Raw genomic sequence first — 25,912 nt, forward strand, 5'->3', positions numbered from 1 at the left:
CTTTTGTGGTAGACAGCTAGCAAAGAACTCGTGTGGGCCCGACCCTTTGAGGAAACGTTCGAGTGACAGTGCTAAGACTGCAGTTTCACGCATCTGTCACACTGTATATAAATCCATATTGCGGCGTTCGGAGATTGCTGTAAACACAGCGTGTGGCGACGTAAACGTGGGCATGTACGCTTGCAGCGCTTGTCGTCTGCTGCTCCAGAGAGCAAACGGGGGAGAAGCGTGCGTGTGCTTGCGGCCCCACCACATTCCTCGGGCTCTCGGGTGACGCACGAGACGCTCAAAAAAATTGCTTTCCATCTCTGCAGGCACCTGATAGATAGCATAATATTTTTCTGCCTTGTAATATTGAACGCTGACTATTATTATAGAGAAACGCATGACAGTATAGTTGAAATCATTTTGCGTTGATGTCTTTAATCAAAATGTGTACATTAATGAACGCATAAGACAACTTTCTTTCATATCTTTGCAAGTTAAACGCATTGTTTAGTAAGATTTGATATATTTCAATTGTTTTTAGTTTAATTTATTAAAGTGACGTCACTTCCGTGCGTTGCAGGAGTCGATTCTGTGTGGAGTCGTCTGGGGAGCACCGCGTTGCACGAGACGCTGCCCAAGAAAAGACCAAACCTATCGCTATCAACAACAGTTAGCGCAACATTTAAATTTTTTTTTTCACGTTTCTTTTAAATTTGTACTAATGCAACATGTGAATGTGTTCACTCTAGTCACAAGTAAATCTCATGCCAGCCGTAGAATTTCTCACCGTAGTGAGAAACTCTATGATACCAGTAATAACTGGGTGATGGTGGTATGTGGTGCAGCAAACACGGCAGCAACGCTTCGACCGCGTTGAGGTTCTCATGGTTTCTCCACGCTCCCTCCAGCATCGCTCGAGCGCTCGAGCGCGTGCCATCGCGGTGCTGCTTTGCGGGGAGCAATGGAACACTTGGCAGTTTCACGTGTGCTTGGTTCCGAGCGTTGGTCATTTCTTAACGTATCTGTTTATTATCAGTTGAAATGTGCAGCATTATGACTTTATTTCTCGTTGTAAGCGGCGCATTCGCGATGACCACGGCGCAGAGAAAAGTCCGCTTCGAAAACTGCACAGGTGAGGAATTCGCGCCCCAAGCAACTGCGCTCACCGAGTCAGATGCGCATCCTGCGAATGCTTTACGGCAAAGTGCTCGAAAACGTTATCAGAGCGGTTCACGGTGTCCTGCAAAAAGAAAGAAAGAAGAGAAAGCTTGAGTACTTCACGAGTTTATATGAAACATGAGGCATGCATGGTGACATGCTGTAAAGGGAACTGGGCTAAATAAAAATCGTTTTCTGCCTGTTCATTTAGAGGAGTTATATGAAACACTAACAATTAACGTTTCCCCGGAATCTGGGCTAACCAAAGTGGCAGCAATTTTAGATGTGGAGAGGATATAGGGGCCATGTTAACATGCTGCCTATATCCTTTCCACATCTAAAATTGCTGCCACTATCCTTGACAAGTGCGGAAACTCTGAAGTGCGTTGGGTAATTGTATAAAGCCTTCACAACAAGTTATTTACAGGCGTATGCACCTTGCGTAACGCGTAGGAAAGGAAGTTTGTACAATTTCCTGGACATTTCGAGTGAATAGGGGACACATTGAGTGATGTGTGGACAAAGCTTTTAAGGGCGTCGGTTAATTACGGGCTCTGTAAAAAGAAAAAAAAATGGAAAGCGAATGCTCGATCTAAAACGGTCGTTATGCGCAATTTTATGTAACACCAAGTTCACTTTCAGTGGAAGTGCGAGTCACGTTAGGACGTTGTGGGGGGGGGGGGGGGGCAGATTTACGCTTCCGGTTTAATTATCAGCGTTGTGAATGAAAGTTAATGAAGACCTTTTATATCCCCTATCTTCATGCGTCGTAGTTTGCACCCTGTCCTCGGTGGACTAAGCGAGGCAAGTTGCTTATATTTCGCGAGAATGAGGGGCAGGTGTGTGATGTGGGGGCAAATATAAAGTGCATGGATTAATGATACGTATTTTTGAAGTAAATTACGTATGCAAGCGTTCCGTAATATCATGTGCTTTACGAATGGCGCAGAAGTTTGCCTGCTGTTCTGGGAGAAGAACCGGCCGCCACCGCGTCATCAAATTTAGCGAAAATTAGGGGGGGGGGGGGGGGGGGGAGGATTATGTCTGATGAGCATGGGAAGTTAAATCGTGCTAGAAAACGTTACCCCATATGTTTCGTAGTATACCGAGAGACGCCTCCGTCACATCGACTATATCTATGTGGATAAAGTTTTACAAGTATTATGGGTGTTCTGTGGCTTTACGTTGATGACCTAGCTCATTGAGCGTTGAAAATAATTAATGCAAATCGTCGGGATCGAGGTGCCTTCCCACACCTCATCCCCGCAGCTCGCGCGTTGTGGTTAGCTCGATCTCCGGGAACCGCTGCAACGTGGCGGACACGGCTAGCACGGCGTAGTGTTCCTGTATATGCTAGCACGGCGGAGCTACAGTTGAAACTCGATTTAACCAAGTGATGATCACGCTAGAATTATTTCGTTAAATCGGGAAGTTCGGAAAATCGAGTGAGTGATTTTTCAGTTCTCGAAATCTAAAATAGTAACGTATACCTATACCCAAAAGGTACCGCGGCCTTGTATTTTCCACTAACCCAAGCCTGCGCGTGTAAAAAGTACGCGAGGGCTGCCGAACTACTGCCGCACCTAGCGCCATATGGTACGTAAGAACGCTAGCGACTGCCGAGTCCGTTGTTCCGTGCATGGGCGCGGAGTGCAGCCTCGTCAAAGTAAAACCAGGGCTGTGACTAGGGTGCCTAGATGTTTTAACGCGATAGCGTTAGAGCGCACGCTCGAGGAAAAAGCCGTCTGCGTCAAAATTAGAAAGAAATTGCAGCTTCTTTTTACTTATTTATTTCTGGAAAAGCGTCATTAAATCGGGTTTAACGCAAGCTAGTTTCGTTGATTAGGGTTGATTACAACATTGAACCTCATGGACTTGCCGAGAAGTGGAAATTTTTTCGTTAGATCGGGAACTTCGTAAAATCAGGTTTCGTTAGATCTGTAATTTCGTTAACTGCAATTTTCTGCGCAACACGTGCTTCTTCCTCCCGGGGTCGAGCCACCGCGCAGGCAAACGTCACCGGGACGCGCCCTGATCGGCCTGCCGAGTGACGGCCCCCGGGTGCCCTCTCCTTCCGAGCTCTCTCCCGATGAGCGCTTCAGCGCCCCGACAGAACTGATAGGCCCGCAACGAGTTGGTAATGTGGGACCTTTGCTCTTGCGACTCCTCGTTCTCGCGCTTGGGGGTCGACGAACCCTGCCGAAGCGCCTTTGCCTGTGGAGTGGAGGAGCGTCGTGCCCTTTCCTGAACGATCGCTAATTGGGTGACCCTCGCGGGCTTTAGCGTAAACCTATCTCCGCAATATTCGAGCTTTTTTTTTTCACCCCTATATTCGTACATAGTAAGGGGCGCATCGTAGGTTTCCCCTACGTCCTCACTGGGTAGCACCTTAATTTTTTTATATTGGCGAAAAAAAAATGGCAGTGTGGTCTAGGTGATGTGGTGACGAAGTTCAAAGTGTGAAGGTTTATTAAGGTATTTGCAGTAACTTACAAGTGAAAGTCGCCCAGCGCGTTGTATGTGTCCTACCGATGGCGCCGAATTTATTTGGTTTTAGAATATTTTGTACTTTTCTTATGTTAACGTACGTGCTGATTTTACTGATGCTTTTGTAATCATGTAGTGAGAGCTTTGTAAAGGTGCCTATATAATCGGGGCCTAAGGCGTTGCTTTCTTTCTCATCCCCTTTTTCTGTACTTTCAGAGCACAAAATAACCTATTTGACTAATTCTTAGCCCGCCGGCTTGGGAGAACTGTGTAACTGTCACCGGGATCGAATTTGATGAAAATGGAGGGAAGATTGTGGCTGATGTGCATGCGAAGTTAAAGACATATGCACTTGAATCTAGTCCTAACGAAACGGGATATAATGAAATAATGGATATAACCAAGTAAATGAAATTCCCCTTGAAATCATCATAAAGACACATGTATTTAGAACCTCGTTTTAACGAAGGGATATTGTCCTGCCAATTCATATAACGAACTACTCGTAGGCTGATCTCGGAAACCAAAAATTACTTGACCGCTGGGCGTCGAGTGCGTCGCTTTCCCCGGGGTTTCGGCACTCGTTCGCCGCGCCAGTTCAAAACTCTCGCCTCCGCGCCGTCGAGCAACACTGGGCTTTCTCACCGCTGCCACGTAGCTGCGCATTCTCCACTGACTTCTCTCTCTTGCGCGGGTCAAGCGGCGCGGCGCGCAGACAGGCGTAGCTCAGCGTGGCCTCGGAGATCTCCCCGGCGCAATCTAATGGGTAACGCCCAGGCAAGCGTTCCCCAGGCCAAGCCTGCGCTAGCCGCGCCACTCTGCGCTACTACGCGCGGCGGTGCCAATAGATTTGTGTATTCGCTTCTCGCTCTCCCTGTGGCCCACCGAGCCGGCTTGCAGCTGGCCGTGGCCTCCGATATGACAGATAGAATTACGTACATGTTTAACAAAATGTGGCGTTTTAGACGTGCATGAGCTGACAGAATTAAATTGGTGCGCGACGTGAGTGGTTCTACGGCGAGTAATTGGAACACAACATGCATATGTTGCGTGCTTTTATTTCCTTTAACGCTACGTTCGCTGCCGGTAGCTCCAGCTAGTACACTAGAGAGTTTTAGAATAGGGGCCCCAATATTTTGGGGCCCCAAAGAGCTTTGCGGATGTTAGCGTTGGGGCACGCAGGAGTGAAGAGTTTTAGAACAGGGATTTGCGTTTGCAGATAGCGTCTTGCGCTGACAGCGCCACTACGGCGTCTAAGAAAAACGATTAAAAATAATTAAATAAAATATACCATCTTATGATATGAATAGTAATTTTGACTTGCGTGTATTCGCGTTTAATTACAATTTAGAGGTTATTCTTCAAGCAGCAAACAATTAGTTGTGCTTAGTTTGGAGCAACAAAACCAACTTTACGTGCCTTCACCAGCCAAGCTTAGCCGTGTTAGGCCTACGAGCCATAAAATCCACACTCGAATTCGGAATCAGCGGCATCTAATGAATCAATCTTCACAACAGACGCTAGTTGAGAGAAAGCGATAACTGCAGTCACTTCTCCTAGCTTGCGAACTTCACGCATTACCGCGAATCGAACCCAGTTTGGTGCTAGGTTAGAGCCGTCGCTTCGATGGGTGCCGCCATGTTTGTTGACGCAAAGCTTTTGGGAACGCTATTTGAGCTCCCGCTAAATCGGCGAAATAGCGTTCCCAACGCAAAACCCAAACGCAGTTTGCGTCTCGCGCATGCGCAGTGGCTTCGACGCTATTTCTTTGGGGCCCCAAAACGTTTGGGGCCCCTATTCTAAAACTCTCTACTAACGGCATGCGCGTTATCAACATGACATATCATTCTTGACATATCAGTAGCGAGCACAGCTTCCAAGAAAGGAAACGCAAGTAAGTCTAGATGAGCGACCGTTAATTGCCAGTCGTTTGGGGACAAGATACGCCCCAAATGAAACAATATTTTTTTAGTGTGCTGTGCACATACGTATACGCGACGCACACGTTGTACCCTGTCCCATCTCTGTGCATGGTGAACACTCCATGTGGGCGCAGAGGGTGGCGAGGCCATCCGGTCCTTGGTGGTCACCCCGTGCAGCAGCGACCCGTGCGTCGTTCCGGTTGGCTCCGGCATCAACATCTCCTTCGAACTGCTCTCGAGTAAGTGCTTCGGTCCAATTGGCTATAGCGAAGACCGCTTATAGTGTAAGTCACGCGAGTCGCGAATATCTATCCGCACTATATAATCAAAACAACATTTATCAAAAGCTGCACACATGCAAAACATGTAGACCAAGCAGCCGCGCATATTCGAGAATTGAAGCATACGACCGGGATGTCTGCACCCGTTTAAATTTACGAACGCGACCGAGAACAGCCAGTCTTCGCATGAAGCAGACAAATGAGCAAAAAGAAAAATAAAGCGCTATAGATGACTTCCCAGCGGCAACGCTCCGTCAACTCTACAGAACTAAAGTAGAACGGAAACCGAAATTCCGCACACCGTACGGTGCCTCGTTCGACTTTTCGGACTGATACCACGCGCGATGCCGAAAACATGGCGATCCCGAACCAAGTTGCCGCCATATTCGACTGTTGCACGTGCCACCCGTGCCCTCGCTTTTGTTGTCCTCCGCTTTCCGAGTGTCGTCTACATGCGAAGCTCGTTAACTGCAATTTTCGTCGCCGGCTACCGACGAAGCATGCAGCGCTGGTTGTATATAGGTCTACTGGCGGAATGGTCGAGCAGCATGCTGTCGCGGGGAGCTCGGCTTTGAAATGTTCGTACATCCGTGGACAATATTGAATGGATATCGTGGGTGAGATCACGCCCACCCACGGCCTCGACCACCACGCAATGTCGAGTAGGTATAATTTCAGTAATGGGCAGCAAACGGCAAAATTTAGGAAACGATATTTCCGCCATATTGGAGTTGTAAAATAAATGTTTGCTTTCCGCACATGAGTTGAACAGCCAAAGAGGCCCGTTCAGGCACGGCCTGAACACGCCCGTCCGGCACGTATACGTATAGCATATGCGCCGCTGACAAGCGGCCGGAGGATAGGCTGCACCAAATTGCATCAAATTTGACGAGGTTTATTGCATCTAAAAGAAAAAACTTAAAAGTCTATAGTGACTGTTTGTTTCGAATTTTTTATTTAGGTCGTCAATTTTTATTAAAAGTTGGCAAAAATCCGAAATTTTATGAAAACGAAACTATCAAGTTTACAACACTGTAACTCAGAAATGAAAGCTAATGTCGCAATTATGTGAGTTGCACCTAATAGTACATCAAAAGCGGACAAATTTGATATGTTACACATAAATCCTAAAAAAAATTAGTAGTATGTGGAAATACAGCTTTTGCAGAACCCTTGTACACAACGTAACAAATTCACGCAAAATATAAACTGACGTATCAAATTTGTCCACTTTGAATTATCTAATTGATGTCGTTTACAGAACCGCGATATCTGTTCTTGATGCAGAGCTATTAATTTGTATACTTCGTGCTTCTATTTTGTTTCGAACTTTCGAAAATTCTTTTTACAAAATTCAGGCCCTAAATCGAAATTCCGCTTCCAACAGTCACTAGAATTTACCTTTATCTCTCAAATGCAACAAATTTAATTAAAATCGGTCCAGGGGTTATCTCAGAAAAGCATTTTTGTGTTTTACATGTATTTGAATAGGCCGCGTCGGAGTTGGGCCTGAGCTAAATTAAGCTTCCTCTACGTGTCGCACAAAATCCGGCCGCGGTGTCGGCGTCCGTGGCCGAGAAAATTATACCGAACCACGCAGACGCTCCGCGTGGCGCAGAGGCGTTACTGAACTAATTGAATTTTCCAAGGTGAAATGCGTCAGAAAATTCGTAAAGTACGACTTACACACAACCTGTATACATCGAAGTTGGGGCGCAACCGACCACCGTTAGAACCACCCTTACCAACATATCAATTGGCGGTAAGCTTTTCCTGACAGCTTGTGGCCCGTCATCACATAGGCCAGCCGGCGCATTTCGTCACGGCCACAAACTTAAGACGTTAGACCTGGTTAGGCCTAATTGGCGCTAGCTTCGTCGGGTGTCAGCAGCTAAAGTTACAGTTTGTTACCGAGTCGACGAAGGTCTATATATTCGCAGCAGGCGCTCCACACTCAGATGGCGGACAGATCGCGTTTCGCCGACGGAAAGGCGAGTGTATATCGAATGGTGCCAATATGAACTGTACACGGTCGCTATCTTTGTCTTTCATTCTGCACGCCATTTTTAGTTACATGCATAGGCGGAAAGTTTTCATTTTTCCCGGGGGGGGGGGGGGGGCTCTGAGGCCCAACCAGCTTTCTGAACCCCACCCATATATATATATATATATATAGAGAGAGAGAGAGAAATGAAAAGCGAAACTTTGCGGTTATCTTCGGTTTATTTACCCAGAAGCAGACCTTTTTGAAGGGGTCCACCGACCGAAACTGTTGGTTAAATAAACCAGACAACCGCGAAGTTGTGCTTCTCATCTTTCTAAATACGCTTGGCCCAGTGTGCGTGCGTGCGTGCGTGTGTGTGTGTGTGTGTGTGTGTGTGTGTGTGTGTGTGTGTGTGTGTGTGTGTGTGTGTGTGTGTGTGTGTGTGTGTGTGTGTGTGTGTGTGTGTGTGTGTGTGTGTGTGTGTGTGTGTGTGTGTGTGTGTGTGTGTGTGTGTGTGTGTGTGTGTGTGTGTGTGAAGAGTTGTTCACTGATGTGACGGCCTTTTATGCGTATTTACCAGACCTCACAGTAGGAGACAGTTCAATTTCACAGCCCGATCGAGTCCCCTTGCACCACCAAGAGACTGACATCCTCGGATGAGCCATGCGACAAAAGCAGATTCAGTTGAACACGTCAGTGAGATATATGTGTTTTGTACGTAGTACTTTGTACGGCTCATGCTTACGCAGCCCCCGTGCCGTATCCAATTGCTGGTAACCATTGGTGGGTGCAATGATCAAGGGCAAGCAGGGACGGCTACAACTTCGGGCACGCTGTCTTTCCGCGCCCCTACTGTTGCAGATCGCGTAGTCCAAATTAACAGACAGGGGTAATTGAAGATCGCTGACAGAAGCCATCCTGGTGTGTGTAGTGGACATGAAAATAGGCAGATGATGATGATGAATATGATTTTCGGAGTCTCGGTGAATCACGCACCTGCGAGAACCGTTCGGCCTCGCTGCCAGCCTTCTTCATAGTGTCAGCGTTGTGACAGCGAGTGCTTGTGGTCATCCAGTGAGATATTTACAAGTTTCATGGCACGTGCATTAATACGCTGCTTATTTGAATTAGTAATTTACATGGCGATATAACTAATGCATAGACTCGTGCAAGGGCCGCGCTTTTTGGTCACGATTTTGACGAGGCTTACATGGGACCGGGTCATTTGGCCTAATTTTGCCAACTAAGAGTTTGAAATCCTCCGTAAACCTCGGCGATTGCCTCCTCTCGCCATCTCGTAGTGACGAGCGAAAGTACGCTGAGCGCGAAAATTCACTGTTGAGCGCGATCAAGATGAGCGCACCAAACGTGATTGCTTCTTGGTTGAACCTTTTTTTTTTTAAATATTGGGTGTCAAGTTGTGAGTGCGGCCCTCTTTGCGGCTTTATACGGTAAGAATCTTCATTCATGTAATTGTCTGATACTTCGCTATCACTAATACAGCTTCGCTGTTCCAGCAGAACTGTGGCCTCTTTTTTCTTTTTAATTTGAGTCCAAGTATAAGCGCTGTTGTGCATGACTGCTATTGATTCTGATTTCGAGTAGATCCTACTTGGCCTCATGTCAGTTACTGAGTGTATTAGATACATTTATGACCTCTGCATGCAATCGCGATGTTTAATTCAACCCTTAATAAATGTAAACTATTACGAGAGCATTTTTTTTCATTTGTCGTTAGCGTTGCCTAGTGTAAAGAGAAGCAATACTGAGATACATATCATTCGCATACATTTCACATGCTTTATTCATTGATAAAAGGCTGTGCCAAAGGGATCATTGTAGTCTGCAAGTTGTTTTTTCTTTCTTTCTTTCATTTTTTTTAAGGTCAAGAAAGCGCGTGATGCCATTTGAAGCAAATTGAACATACAGCAACATATTCATCCTCTAGGCATAAGCTGTACATGCCAATAGAAATAATTGTTAGTTGGCTACCACCTTCTTTTTAAAAAATGTAATAAGCTTTGTACTGTGTATATATTTAAATATATTGTGTCTGTGCATGGTGTTCACAATGGAAATATAAAAGAAAGTTTAAGTGAAAAATATGGATGAGGTAGCTGCCGCTGGCGCTTGTCCTCCTGTTGTCAGGATTTGCAGAAATAAAGCAAAAGTATGAATTAAAATCCGTTCACGCCTGTGCCAACAATGATGCAGTAATCTTCTAGCCACAGTAATGAAAAGTAGAAGCAAATTAAGAGAAACCTAAAATGATGCAGGTAACGAAACTGGTTCTAAAACAGTGGTTTTATTCCCCACCGATGTATTGTAAAGAAAATGGCGAAAGAGCGACGGAAACAACGCAAGTGACGCAAGAATGGTGTGTCAAGCAGATGACAGCGAACAGGCCTGCAAGAGGGAGCTTCATAATAGGGCGAAGGCAGCGCTGCTGCAATTTCACCATTATTTGCATCACTCTTGGTGCTGGCCATGGCACCCGCTGGACCCACTCCCCCATTCTAGTACACAACGATAACCTACAGAATGCACCTGCCATTAGGATAGGAAGACTCTTCTATTTTCTTAGAGGAAAACTGGAAAGCAAAGTTTTAGAACATTGCCATGAAACACAGTATATGCAGCGGCACTCCTAGTTATCAGGACACAAACGTAATGTCCTCTGACATTAGAGTGCAGGACATTTGCGAAGGCATTGAATATAGTACAAGAATGACGTGCATGCTAATGTACAGGCAAACAGGATATCTGTTTGTTTGCCTGTGCATGAATGACACATACCCCATTTGTTAATTTAGTTAGTAAGTGAATGATAACATCAATTTATACAGCTGATAAAACTACTAACCTTACGTCATACAGCTGTCTAATGATTTGCTATCGCTATTGATGCTTCGCCTTTTGGGTGAAACTGCAACTTTAGTTTACTGGTTACAGCATTTTTGTCTATATTATCCCTTTCCTTGCTGTAGCGCCTTTGGGACCTGCAAGCATGTCTAACAAAGAAATAAACAAACAAACATATAATTTGCTGTTGTTTCCCTCTTGAACGCAAGTCTGTACAACTGGCACAAAACGAAGGCAAGGACTGAGGAGGCAAGACACATAAGCTCGGTTTTGCGCTATTGTTCTACACTTACATACCAACTAGCCCGAACTGCTCTCGAATGCAAGAAAACTTGTCAAAATGTTGGCTACAGCCTGATGACTCCCTCGTTCAACAAGTGTGGATCACTTCTGTGCTTCAAGTACTACTATGTTGCAGAGTCTAATTTATTTTCTTATACCATCTGAGACACATGTTGCGCACTGCATTGCAGACCAGGACAGCATCAACTTGCGCTTGGATCCCCGTGTACAGCTGCTTGGCATGGAGCTGCCCATCCTAGGTGTCGAGAGGGATGCCTGCAAGCTCACGACTACTGCATGCCCAGTCTCCGAGGGCCAGCTCATCCAAGGCACAGTTCCAGTGCACGTGAACAGCTTTGTGCCACCGGTATAGCACACATACATGATTGTTCCACGTGGAACAACTTGCAGTTGAACCATCTCATCACAATGACTCCCTCATATGCACAGTTATTTTACATTGTTTTGCACTTGATATAGAACATTTAATTTGCAAACAAGACTTCTTTCTAAGTAACACAACTAAGCAGCTATGCGAATAACTAAGAGTGGCCTGTATATTGTCCTGAGGCAGTGAGAGTGAAGAGACATGAATACATACTACCAGGAAAGGTGAATAAAGAACACAACTTCACATCGGACGAACTTGTGCCCAAAGGCAAAACAAGACTTTTAAGTGCACAACAATAGTGGCGTGCACAATTGGCAGTCGTCAAATATAATCTCCCTGTTAAGGTCTGTCCACTATTTAAACATGCATCCCCATACATACCCGAGTGCTCTTATGTGCAACTAGATTATAATAGAGACACCTGTCTTTCTACTAAGCAGGCAACAAGTCATCAACAAAATTATTGGTATCTTCACTGTTCTCTGCGCTTCAGTTTGAGTTCTGTTATAATTTCCTTAAATCACATGAGGAAGATTTCGTGCACTGCATCTCAGACATACCAAGGCAGCATCAGCTTGCACTTGGATACCTGCAGGCAGCTGCATTGCCCATCTTTAAATTCACATGGAGCGCCCAATTAAACTGCCAGCAGTGATGGGCCATGTAGGGAGAAAGGAAGAAAGAGAGGAAAATGGGAGAGGGGCTTGTGACATAAACATGACATGAGAGCTTGGCTCTAATGTGAGAGCTATGATAGCAATGATAGCAATAAATGTAATGACAGCATGCATTTTCTGAAACATTACCCTGAGCACACACCTTTTGTAGTATATATACATCCTTTATTAACATTGACTTAACTTCTGACAAGGCACACAAGCAGCAGCATAGTTCAAACGGAAGAGAAGGGCAAGCAACAGAGCCTTTAAACCACAGTTACCCTTTTGGCAACTTTTCTATCACCCATTTCGCCTTTTTCAAGAGTCTGTGTGAATAAACTTGCTGGAAGCAAGTATCCCCCTCTGGTATGTGGTGCCTTGTGCCGATACAAGAGGGTGACGCAACTGCTATTACAATTTCTCTTTTGCATGTCTTTTTTGCAATTTTCTTGCACCACCCCATCTATCGGCACCTTTAAATCTTTTTCAGAAACAGAGATTACTTTTTGTTAAACATGATGTAATGATCATAACATCGTAGAACAAGCATAAATTCGTAAATACTTACGCAAAAATTCGGCAGAGTTGGCAGGTGTGCTAATATTGTTAAACGCTTCTTAAAAATTCTTGTGGTAGAACAGTTCCTGGGTGGTGCTTTACAACTCCCAAAGTTTAATGAAATTTCCTGATGGGGTCTTTTAGAGTTGTAGCAGAAGCATGGTTAAAGAGACCCTCTCCATCTTGTTCAGGAGTTAAGTCAATCTAACAGCCAGGTGCGCTCACCAAGCGAATGAGCAGTTGCACCTCCACCCTACTCTGAAGTCTACTGATGAGGACACATACATATGCCTCATAGTGTGTTGTCCTCTGCAGAACCGGCAGGTGACTATGAATTAAGAAACAGTAGTTAGAGTCGAGAATAATGAGTGCAACTTTCCTATTCCTTGATTCAACATTCTCCAATAATTCCTAGTCCATTCTATCAGAGTTGGGCCTGAACGTCCTGCCCACCCTGAACTTCAGGATGTGCTGCACCTTGCTATTCATTTCACCAGTCCAACAGGGCAGCATCTGAACCAGGGGCTGAACCTGGGCAATGTCCAGGGTTGAGGGGGATGCGGGTCCCCAGGGCCCCCCTATAGATTCACCAGTGATCTTCACATTACAATTCGTTTCACACATTGCAGGCTTCGTGCAGGATGAGCACACAGCGTTCACTGTACTCATCAGAAACGCAATGTAGGGCTCGTGCAGATCGTGTCATGCCGGTTCTGCACGAGCATGAACTGGCACTCAACAAGTGGGAACTAGTTCGTGAAGTTCAGGACAAATCAACTGGTCTTATTGTAGACGCTTTTCAAACGGAATCATAGTAGTGTTGCTAGATGCATCTAGCAATGCTTCTCTGCTGGCTGATGAAAACTTGCACTGTGAACATTTCGCTGTGAAGTTTAATGGCATCATTTTTGTATGCAGCAGCAACACATGCTCCAGTATGCATACAGTTGAGCTAGGTTGTTGAGAAGCTGGTAATTAGAGCGTGATGACTTCAGGGATGGCAGGGCCAAATTGGTAAAGATGACCCTGGAGCTTGCCAGGGCCTCCAAGACATAAGCTGCATGACATAGAACAAGCTCCAAGGTAGAAGTCCTGCGACCCAGCTTCACCAAAATAGTAACCCCCATCGATGGAACCCATGCAGCTATGACAGACGATTGATCCAGCTGTTACAAAGTTGTCGGTGCAGATGTGGGCAGAAATGTTCACAGCAGCATAAGATGTGTTTAAAGCATACACTAATGCTGGCAGAGATTGTAAGAAATCACTGTGACACTTATATTCGTGTGTAAACATTTACTGCATATTAGGTGTTAAGGTATTCTCAGTTCTAAGGCTACCGCTTGGTAGCAGCCTGCCCTGGTCAGTCAATCTGTTTTTACGTGTGCCCACTGGGGAAAGAAAGGTTTTGAGATATGGGTGTGAAACATACAATGCCTGTATGTAGAAGCTGAATTTGTGCACATTAAAGCAAAGCTTTCTTTCTAGTGTCTGCGGTGTTCAGATGATAGTTTACATAAACTACAACTTTTTTTATGTCAACACACTTTTCTCTGAAATGCTTAACTTTCTCCGTAACATCTAACTGGCACTGACAGTAACAAAATGACATGAAATGCAGCGGTGGTTGGACTCTTAGAGAGGAGGGTGAGAGGGATGGGACTGAGAGGAGGAAGGTGGGAGATGTAGTAACACATGCGAGTTGGTTGGTGCAAGCAATGACATCATAGGGTGAAGGGAGGGCGTGGCACAGTGCTGACTAGTTGACGCAAGTGATGACTTCATCAGGCCACGGCGGTGCCATGATGCATCAGCAGTTGGTTGGCTGCAGTGGTAGAGTGGACATGACAGCCTCATTTATAGACACTCACAATGCACAGGAACATCTGCAGGATTCTTTTTAAATATGTGAGTCGGAAGGAATAAGGCATTACTGTACTATCGGCATAAATTCACCTAGTGAGTGAAGTGCATTTTTTTGCGTTCTTAGCTTTGCCTGCATTTGTAATAGCGACCGAATACAGGCTACAAAATGTAAATTCGGTTCTACACCATGCTTAGAAACCAGCTGTGCACTGCTTGCATGTCCCACTTCAATGTAATTATGCATAACAGATGTCCTGGCCAGCTTCATTTTTTGCTGTTCACATTTAAAGTCATACCAATGGTACACCATGCCTGCCAGCAGTGCATACAAACTTCAGAGGTACTCTGACATTGCCCGCAGGTCTCGGCAGTGACAATTTGGCGGGTGCATGGTGACAAGGGCCTCATGGCATGCGGCACTACCACCGTGACTGTCTCCAGAACTTGACTCTCTCGTGGTGCATATTTGACTGTGCACGTACACACGAGACAATGCCATGCGCTGGATAGCATTTTTTAAGTGAAGGTGTATATAATAAGGTTGTACAGTAAAGGTAATTATTCATCTACAAGGGTGCATTTGTAGGCCAGAACTACTGCTTGATGAATTCCATGAGTTAACGCCAGTGTGCGTGCTTGCAGAAGCACAGAATGGGCACTGTGAGACACCAAGAGATTTACAAATCTTTCCTGAAGCAATTGCCCAGGAAGCAGCAAGAGAGCAGAAGAGAGTTTCCAAGCCATGCCTGCAACCACACATGCCTAGATTTGTCTTGTAATGTGCATCCGAAAATAACTTGTGCTTCATCATGGAAACATGCACGCAATGTTTAGATGAAACATGTCTGAGCTGCTTGACACTGCATTAGAGGGACTCTAAGGAGAAGCATTAGATCAGTTTGAACTGATAAAACTAGTCTTCAAAACTTTAATTTTCATTAATATTGCTGTAAGAGGTTGATTATTGGATGAGGAAATGGAGGTCAAAGGTCCATTTTTTAAATTTCATGGCAGAATGCTAGCGCCGTAATGTCAATGTGACGTGATGGATTTCAAAGTATTTTTGTTGTATTTGGGTGTTTATGGTGCACTGAAATTTCTCGAAGCTTGCTAGAGTCACTCTTGCTCCTTTAAAGCATAATGTAGTCCATCTTTACCGATAAAAAATTAACTAGGCCCACGGAGATCCTATAAAAATCCACAACGACATGGCAAACTAGTGTGCGAACTTCGAAGTGGTGTTGCTACTAGCCTTTGACTTACTGTGTATTTCCTGCCTTACCAAGGCCCCCCTAGTGGTAATAGTGGCTTTTATATTTTGGCATTGTAGAAGTGCCGTTTACAAATAGAGCTCAAGTTATTTTTATCTTTAATGTCCACTTAACAATGACGGAACAGTCAAATGGCTTCTCTTAGCAGCTCTTGCAACACAAGAAATGCCCTTTTATAACGGACGTTTCGGCTTCTGTAGCACTCAATTTCGCATGAGTAAATTACACACACAAAAAAAAACAATACTATAACACAAGCTCTGGGACTGTTAAATTATTTTACAAAGCCATCGAGACATAAAAATAGCACAATCTTGCATATAGAAGGAATTATCAAATTTTATTTATAACCCCATGTGGTAGACAATGGCAACTAGACAAGACATTGCTAGACAATGGCAACTTAGCAAAATGACATATATTATGTGCAGTCATCTCACACATACAGTTAACTTCACCCTGCATGCAGTGTTAGTATATACAGTTTTACTTGCTTCGGATGGTCTCCAGGCTTGCAAGTGCTTCCGAGAGCCTCTTCTGGACCTCCTGCAATAGTGTCTCATCATTCTGAAAGTTGCAGAAACATCTTCATCCCTTTTGAAAGTGGGAGTTTAGCATAGCTCAGCATCTTGTTTGCTGACCTAATTTTATCGCGTTGACCTTCATCACTTGCTTTTTTTTTATTTTCCAATATTAGTACATCATAACCACCCGAGTCTTGTTCCAGGTTTTTCGCTTACAACTGATTTCTCTGCTCCTAGTGTCACTGCTGTTTGCAGGTGACCTTTACAGCTCTGAACAGTTATCAACTTTGTGGACTTGCTATACCTGCGAGGCCGGGGCAAAACAACCTGCTTTGTTTGGTCTCGTGGCTTGGCTTACAGAGGCAGGTTCACAACTGGCGATACTGATGTGCCATCACAGACAAGATAAAAAAAATTCAGGCAGAACTCATCTACGCTGACTATCCAAGTATGCGAACAACTGTAACTCATCATGTATGGGGCACATACTGCAGCTGGGCTCCTCTCTCATGCTGGATGCGCTGCACCTTTTGGTGGCAATGCCATCAGAGTTATCGACCCAACTGTTCATTTATTTGTTCTTGTAAGTTTCCAGCATGTATAGTTATGTCCCTTTGCATTCACTCATACCCCATTTCCTGTGCGATGTCTCTTTTATTTTTATTTTTCTCTCTTTCCCTAATCATTTACACTATCTTTTTTTCATCGCCATGGGACAGTTCAGGTGTCCATTGGAAAGCGGGACAGTTGATACCCATGGCCTTTCATTTCCTTTCCCCCCTTTTGACCTCATCTGTTAAATACAGTGTTACTACTATACTACAACTACCAATGCTACTGTGCCTTTATTATCGGTTCAATCACATTATGATACTGATGGTCATATGGCCAAGGTGACTTTATGGGCTTCGGAATTTCAGTGCTTACGTACGTGAATGTATGAATAAAGAACATTACTGTCATGGTTATTGCTATAATTTTTACTTGTAAAGGTGCACAAAGCAATGGCCCCAACGGTATGTGTACAATCCATTTAGTATTTACAATGCTGAATCATCTGAAAGGAAAAGAAACAGCAAGAATGCTCATATGCTTTTCTAGTACATTACTGGTAATGCTAGCTGTTTGGTGCAATGAAACATGCATGAATACCAAGCATTGCCTGTTGCATACACACACAAACACATGTGTGCACACAACAGCCTAACATACTAAATGAAACAGTCATCCATCTACAATAAAATTGCGATACTTACAATGTAGGAATTGCGTTTGTCCATTTCGTTGTGGCGCTATAGCAAAGCATGTTTCGGGCAGATGGGCCGCATCGCAGCAAGGTCCCTTGCTAACTCTGCGCAAGGGGGCTGCCAATTTCCCTCACTTTTTCCTCTGAGGGCACCGTACAGCAGTGGGACTGTTATAAGCCTTGCTACTGTCCACCTCAAAGCAGACCAGGGGCTTACCCAATTGGTATGTTTGGGTGACAGCTTGTGTCCCCTCTCTCCCGGCAGCTCCTCAAGCCGAGTGGGGGAGCAGAGGCATGAAGAGAACCTCTTGGACGACAAAATGGTGTGTACTGAATTCCAATTCTTCTGGTCAGCCCTTTTGCTGGCTGGCCTTGCCAAAGGTCCTTGACCCAAGGTGGGTGCACACCTATTCACTGCTCCTGTTCAGGAGGCTACACCAAAGAGGCACAGCTCATTTTACGTGTGTGGTCGTACTGCACTGGGTTACCTTCGAAGGCTATACCAAGCTGAAGGAACATTGTCCTGGTAGCACGGTGGTTCGAAGCTATCCTCCCATATAGTGGCATGTTACAGCGTTCTCCGATACTGTTGTGCTACCCTTGAATTGTAGGATCTCCAGCTCATGCACCCCACAATACCCCACAATACCAAGGTGGTTGTATAAAAAACGCCTTCCTTGTACTCTGGGCCTTCTCTTTTTGGCGCTCTGTCCAGATGAGACCAAATGAGTGTCTGCTTTGAGCACACAGACACAGACGGATGAGCTGATCATGCCCCTGAGGACTCGGATCCTCGGACCAGCAGGGTGGTCTGAGTGACTCCCGGTGGAGCACCGGGAGATGGATACCACAACATCTTCAAACAAAACCTGTGCAACTTGGCTCAAATATTCCTAAGGTCATTAGATGATACCTTCACAATTTATATGAGAGTACACTTTTGCTCACTCTACTTATTTCTCAATGGTTGTTACTATACGTGCATCTTCAAAACGAATGCTGTAATATCATACAGGAAGACTGAAGTACAAACATTCCTGCCATTCCTAAATTCTTAAACAAGCGTTGCACATCTGAAAAATGCATCGAGGATTATGATACTCCTTAATGCGAAATTTGAACTTGTATATACACACCTCTTCCTCATATCATCATCATCATTCATCAGCCCTTTACAACCCAGTGTAGAGTAGCAGGCCAGAGCAAGTTATAGCTCAGGCCGACTTCTCTGCCCCCTTCTGTAAATCTCTCTCTCTCTCTTCATTTTACGACATATTGGATGGCGCAGATAATCTGTCTCTTGTAGCACGTTGCAAATGGAGCAAAGTATGGTGCGACTGCCTTGCTAATCGCGAGATCACAAGAGGCAGCACATGGGTGACGTGTGGGCGGGATTCACAGCAGCCGTCGCAGACAGACCTCCGGTCATGCGGTGCTTTGTTTCCATACAGATGAAGTGTGCTACTCTGGTGTCATCTCGCAGCCATTGCCACCACAAAGCCTGTCTTGCACAGCACTACGCTTTTGTTCTCACGCTTTCGCCATAGCCTCCTCCTCCGCTTTCCTCTTCGCTATCACCATCTTTCATCTGCTGTTGAGCTCCGCATTCACTTTCATCCTTCGCTGTGCTCGTTTACTCAGTTACGAGGGACAATGCTGATGCCGCTGCTCGCCGCAGGAATGGGCACCTAAGAGATGAGCTCACTCAGTCATTCTCAGTCCCAGGTTAAGAACTGCACTCAGAGCCGACACCTCGTCTTTTTATCTCTTGCTTCAATTAAAACTCTGCTGCTGTCATTGCTGTAATGTTTTGTAACGGCTTATATGCAAGCCACGGGAACGTGTCCCTACTGAAACGAGCAAGACAAGTTCTTAATGTTTATGCCACACAGGTAAGCATTTAAGCGTAAGGTCCGACACTCTCTGATTCCGTGATTTTCAGAGCCACTGCTTCAAGTGCATGCTTAAAAGGAGACTAACGCAAATTTAGATTTTGGATGTATATGATGTCACATAGGATATGGAGGGCAAACGATAGTAGAATCTTGCTAAACACTGCAATAGTTATCGCTAAAATTTTGTATGCAAAGTTAATAAAAAAATTGTCTACAGAAAAGTGTAATATGGTCAGTGTTGCTGTGGTACAATGGGTACGCTAACACCTTTGCCACCTGACAATTCCTGAAAGTGACTTAAGAAAAAGAAGAAAACGTATTAAAAGCAGACAAGTTATTTAAGAGCAACTAAATGAGTTATGCCAAGGTACAGTACCACACGGCTTTTTGAATTCATGATGTAAAAAACAGTAAGAGAGGATGTAAATGCGGTGCCCGCTACCAACTGTTGTACTTATTTCACTGAAGGCAATAGTATATAAGTACAGTCGACTTTTCTTAATTTGACGCTGGTGGGACTGACAAATTTGATCGAATTATCTGGCGGGTCGAATTAAACATGGTGCAGAAGAAACGTTAAAACACAGAGCTGATTTATTAGGCAGTATCTGCCAGATTCTAATACGCCCCCAAATCAAACGCGCGCCCACTTGTTATGTGTTCGAAGTAGAGAACTAACATGGAATTAACATTAAAGCTCCTAAACAAAGTAAAAGTCTAACGTGCACCCGATTTCTTAGCAAGAAAAATGGGCAGGGGTCTAATGTTTTGCACAGTACAGCAGGGCTTTTAAAGTTTGCTTCGCCGCAATACAGTTGTGTTATGTGGCAAAGCATACCAACGCCGCGACCGTGACTTGTTTTTCTTGGGTAAAAAAAGAAAGGCACGAAGGAGAATCAGGTAAATACCCTAATCCAACATTGTGGGGTACCGTCAAAGCTTGACAATATTCCTAATGCAGGCCGCAAAACCAATAAAGAGGTGTTAATGGAGTCCCCAAAGGGGCCAAGCGCGTGCATGCCGACTGGTCAAGTTCGAGTAATCCGGCGAAGGCCAATTTCAGGACTCAAATAATGTAAGTCTGGGTTCATAGAAATGCATGGGGACTGGCCGGGACCTTCGGCCAAAATCTAATTAACCGAATCGAATTACCGAAAGTCTGCAATAAACACAGCAGCTGGTAATCAGCATTAAGTCCGTGTTCTCTCGCTTGTCCCATTTTGTGCTTTTTACAATATGATCGCCCACCAGCAAGTTCACTGTCGTATACTACTTTTATTGCGATAGCAATTATATAGACACTCCAAGCGCATTTTTGCCGCTGTTGTCGGCGTGCTTTTCCACATAAAGCCTAAGGGCGATAACACCGTCGCCGCGGATACGCAAGTGAAAGCACGCGAGGAAAGCCGGCGATCGCGGCTCAATCTGGCGCGCGCAAAGGAGAAAGCGGAAAGCAAACGCGCAGTCTTCCGTCGCGCGAAAGGCCGCGGGGGGAACGGGAGGGAGGGAGAGGGGGTGGCGTCGTGCTACGGCAGAAACTGCGCATTTCGCGACTGGGCGCAAGGGGAACTCACGATCGCGGCTCAACCCCGCACGCCATATATGGAGGAACGCGGGGAGGCAGCGCGGGAGGGAGGAAAGGCGGCTTCGACTCCGCCAACAAGTGCGTACTTTGCACGGCCGCGCCAGATCGCGCGCGTCGTATCTTGAAAGGGACCTGCAGACGGCTCATAGCTTTGTGCGCGCTGTGTTCTCGCCCCACTTCCATTGAAGCGATAGACTGCACGAAGGTCACTTCGCTCGCCGCTGCTGCCGCACTTGCTCACACCAGCGTCCAGCATTTTGCAGCGAGTGTCCACGCTCATCGAGTGTGAGGTGTTCATGTTTGCTTGTGCGCGCTGACACCATGCTTGTTAATTCAATTAGTAAATTACGGGGTTTAACATGCCAAAACCACTTTCCGATTATGAGGCACGCCGTAGTGGAGGACTCCGGAAATTTCGACCACCTGGGGTTCTTTCACGTGCACCTAAATCTAGGTACACGGGTGTTTTTGCATTTCACCCCCCATCAGAAAGCGGCCGCCGTGGTCGGGATTCGATCCCGCGACCTCGTGCTCAGTAGCCCAACACCATAGCCACTGAGCAACCACGGCGGGTAAATTCAATTAGTAAGCGAATGTTTCCAAGTTTACACGATTGATAAAACTACTCTCCATACTTAGTATAGCTCTGCACTTATTTTCTATAGCAATTGGTGCTTCGCCTTTCGGGTAATGCTGTGACTTTTTGGACACTTGATTATTTAGACTTCGTTGTGACACTGCAGCACACTCCAAAGAGTGTTAATGGCAGCTGTAACCTCAGATGACACACGGTTTGCTTTATTTTTCATAAAAAATATGTATGCACCAAATCATGAATATTGTCATTCTAATTGACCAAGCTCGTGGCAGCTTTCCAAATGCCATTTAGCAGCTAAGTCTGATGGCAAAGTGATATTGATTGAATCAGCGCTAGACGAAGAAACTTTCCATCATCTGCATTATCAATATTTCAACACTTTCCCGAAGTAGCATTTTAACCTTGTGGCCAAGAATTTTTACTGAAGGCATGCCAGCTGTCACTGTAACATACTGCCACCTCTCTCAGGAGACCAGGTTGAAGGTAATCACTTGTATTTGGTTGGCTGCAGCTTATCAGGAATGTCTTGTCAGTGGGGGGTACGCATTTAGTGACAAATTTGCTCATACGCATAAGAAGTGCAGTAGAAAATCCTCGTGCATCTTCAAAAGCTGTCAACAAAATTTGTGAACAGTCAATGATGCGCAGTTGTGCTGCCCATGAATGGCGCACTTTATCACTTTATGACAACGCACATTGGTCTGTATGTTAAAGAATAAAACGCACATGACAAAAAAATTTTAGCATTACAGCAAGACAGAGCAAAAAAATGCATAAATGAGCTTTCTAACTGTTGACACAGTAAAATGCAATAAAAGTACATTTGTTTCTCTGAAAATTATTTTTTTTAGACTGCTATAACAAAAATTTTTGCACACTTGAATAGCCTCTTTCAGATCCTCAAACAAAAATTAGCTGCTTAATGTATAGGCAGCCAAGAGCCAAACGTAGTGAAGCTGGACACTTTTTTGGTAAATTTGGTGAGATAGAGGCAACAGAGGAGGATACAGCAGAGGTGAGAAGGCATAATCACCGACGCATAATTACGTACACCAGTGAAATCCTCATATATTATTCGCTATGAGAAAGCTGCTTCAAGTTACTGTCCAGCACGCACAGCCTGAACTGTATGCATTGTTCATGAAGACACATCACTGTTTGCATTTGGGCATGGCTGATATCCTAGTGTGAAAACTCCTGCTTAACATTCTTTTGTTCATAGTCGCAGACAAAGAACATTTCCTAACAATACTACAGAACTTCTCCATTCAGAAATACATATGAGCGCACAGTGGAACCACTGAAGATGTTCAATTAACAAAACCAAACTGTATTCTTTTCATAAACCAGACACATGGGTGTCACTGTCAAGATGTACTTCTCACGAAGGCAGAAAAACAGTCTGCAATCAGTAGGTATGGCCTAAAATTTGTGGCATTACATCAATTATTTGATGTGCATCCAAAGCTAGGCAATATCTTATATTGTATGCAGAAATTTTTGGTGCGACAAACCAGGGTCAGCTGAATAAAAAAGGATTAAAAATGCAGTCTGTAAAAGGACTGGTCACACTTTTCTACAAACATAAGCATGCCATATGCAAACAGCATTGGTCCAACAAAAGATACAAGGAAGAAAAAGAAAGCCAAGCATGCAGGTTATAGACAAGCCTTTCAGACTAAATTCAACCAAAATGGTCACGAAGCTCATCAAATGACAGCATAACATTGAAAAGTTGTGTCACAAACCAACTTGTCTCATTGCTTGCCATAGCTGTTTCCAATAGCCATGAAAACTGCAAGCTTGGCCCCAATGGTAGTGGTACTACCAAGTTCCACGACTATCTCACGGAGTTTCGCAGCAGTTGCTCCCCAAATGTAAACGTTTTCAGCCAGTTACGCTATGCTGCTGCGAAAAGACTTCTATAACTGGACACGAGCATGCAGCATCCTGATGATAGAGTGGTTTTAACTAGGGGTGTGCGAATACCGAATAGTAGAGCATGAACAGAATCAAGGAAAAAGAAAACTATCGAATTGAATATAAAAAAATTTAACACGAACTTTTATGCTTCTAAATTATGAGCAAAAAACACAGTGCTGCACATGTTCATGAGGCTAATCATATTACTAGTAACTTAGGTACCTATGAATCGAGATGCACAGCATGTTCTACTCCGTTTAACTAAAGGAAACATCAAATTATTATGCCAGAACTGGCAACAGCTCACTTCGTATACGAAGGTCTGGAATATATTTTTATCGATAGAATATCTGTCAAATAGAACTAAGTGCTTTTTTCCATCTGAGGCTGAAAAAATAGTGAAGTTGTCCTAAATACCAATAGGGTTCTTGCCGATTTTTGTCAGCTGATTAAGGCAAATCTGTGCTACAAACAAAAGCGAGGAATGCGCATAGCGTCACTCCGTTGTCGCCGACGGTGAAAAGTTCTCAAATCGGGAGGCCCACGGCAGGTTTGCACGTTTCCCCCTCTTCCATCCCCCCCCCCCCCCTTTCCCCATCTGCATACACCTGCCGTCCATGCAAATGCGTCAGCGCGCTGTTACAAGGCATTTTTGAGCCCGCCATGCAAATCCAAAGCTAGTTTTGTGACGGGTTGCTCAAAGCTATGGAAAAGAGAGAGAGAGAGACCGTTGTGCACTTATGAACGGTGTTCAGAACAAGGGGCCACCGTATGGTATTTTGCAAATATGGCGGTCATTATTTATTTATTTGTACAGTACTGCCAGCTGCCTTTTAGCAGCCGGGGCAGGAGTGGTTAACAATGAAGTAATAGTGTTAAATCAGGCACAGGTACGTACATTTCAGAACAAAAGAGCAAGAAAAGAAAAAAAAAGTACACAAAGAGCAAAAAGCATAAAGAAATTAGCAAGAAGGTTTTCAAGCAGAAAGTCAAGATTACTTTCAAATAACAATCCGAAAACATGTGCGCGTAACGAAAAGCAAAGATGCTAGGGTAACTGTACATTACACCAAAAAAACAGGGACATAAATTAGTGGAGAATGAGTGTACTGGAAAAAAAAAATGGTTATGACAGTAGAAAGACCACATAGTGTGCGCCGCTTATATGACACAAAGAAAATCGATAAAGCGAATCTGATAGATTACACATGGTCAGGAAGGGCAGCTAAAAATTATTCAATGCTAGCTAAATTTGTTACTTTCTTGCGGCAGTGAATTCCACTCTGCGATAGTTCGTGGAAAAAACGAAAAGCGGTACGCCGAAGTTCGTGATTGTGGTATTCGAATACTCTTTTCATGATTATGTCTCATGTGTCTTGATTATGTGCCTATCAAATTCCAGTTTTGTCTGATTATTCACAATGTTATACATCATTTTTAACCGATGCAATTTATGGCGCGAGTTGAGTGTTGGGATGCCTGATCGAATTCGGAGTTCACTAACAGATGTATTTCGGTTGAAGGCATTATAAATGAAACGAAGCACTTTTCTCTGTACACTTTCGACAAGGACAATATTCGTCTTAGAATGCGGGTCCCAAACAACATCAGCATATTCAAGTAACGGTTTTACTAACAATGTGTAAGCGACAAGCTTTGTTTTACTTGTAGTGCGTTTCAAATGGTGTCTCAGTAACCATAATTTGTATAATGCTGCTGATGCTATATATTTAATGTGAGCATTCCAGTTCAGTGTTTCGTGTATGATCACACCAAGATATTTGTATATGTCAACCCTCGTAATTGCGACATTGTTTATGGTGCATGTGTGTTCTAACGGATTTCTCTTTCTTGTTGATGACATGTATGTGCACTTTCAAATATCAAGGCTCATCAGCATTTCCTGGCATCAACTGTCGATGGCTTTCAGGTAATCATTCAATATTAGTTGATCTTCAGCTGACTGAATATTCAAGTAGACAACACAGTCGTTTACAAATAAATGGCAACGCACTGGTGAATCAAGTGCTAGATCGTTTAAATAAATTAAATAGAGAAGGGGCCCAAGGACTGTACCTTAAGGAACGCCCGAGAGGATGGGTGCACGTGGTGAGCCTGATGCACCTATGTGAACATACTGCTTTCTGTTAGATAAATAGGAGTCAATCCATTGAAGAATCTGTTTATTTCGAAGAACACATGTAAGTTTAATCATTAAGTGACATGCAACAGCTCATTCCATGCACTCGCTTTCGTTGGCGATGCGGTTTTTTGGCTTTCTGAGGCTCGTGCGACTGCTGTGAATATATCTGCGTAAATTCTATAACTGTAACTTCGGTCGCCGACAACCGATGATGCAGCTTTGTAGGCCTAATGGGCTAGACAGTGCGGCCAATGGTGTGGGATTGTCATACGCACAATTCTGATCGCGA

At 44.5% G+C, this 25,912-nt stretch overlaps 2 protein-coding genes across 2 annotated transcripts in view; one reads left to right on the forward strand and one right to left on the reverse strand.

Moving 5' to 3' along the window:
- The first annotated feature begins 867 nt into the window (after nt 1-867).
- LOC126540398 (mite group 2 allergen-like Ixo r 2) lies at nt 868-17,201 on the forward strand. The gene is made up of 4 exons (XM_050187209.3): nt 868-1,120; nt 5,690-5,794; nt 11,156-11,331; nt 14,800-17,201. The coding sequence occupies exons 1-4, from the start codon at nt 1,030-1,032 to the stop codon at nt 14,884-14,886; spliced, it is 459 nt and encodes a 152-aa protein (XP_050043166.1). The 5' UTR covers nt 868-1,029; the 3' UTR covers nt 14,887-17,201.
- The window catches only part of LOC126540389 (uncharacterized), a 31,361-nt gene continuing 21,481 nt past the window's right edge, over nt 16,033-25,912 (reverse strand). Inside the window, exons 6-7 of the mRNA XM_055076005.2 lie at nt 25,557-25,604; nt 16,033-16,255 (exon numbers count right to left, since the gene is read on the reverse strand). Of these exons, the coding sequence (XP_054931980.2) occupies nt 16,196-16,255; nt 25,557-25,604 (108 nt within the window). The 3' untranslated portion in view covers nt 16,033-16,195. The remainder of the gene's footprint in view (nt 16,256-25,556; nt 25,605-25,912) is intronic.

This window comes from Dermacentor andersoni, chromosome 2 (assembly GCF_023375885.2).
Source record: "Dermacentor andersoni chromosome 2, qqDerAnde1_hic_scaffold, whole genome shotgun sequence".
NCBI lineage: Eukaryota > Metazoa > Arthropoda > Arachnida > Ixodida > Ixodidae > Dermacentor > Dermacentor andersoni.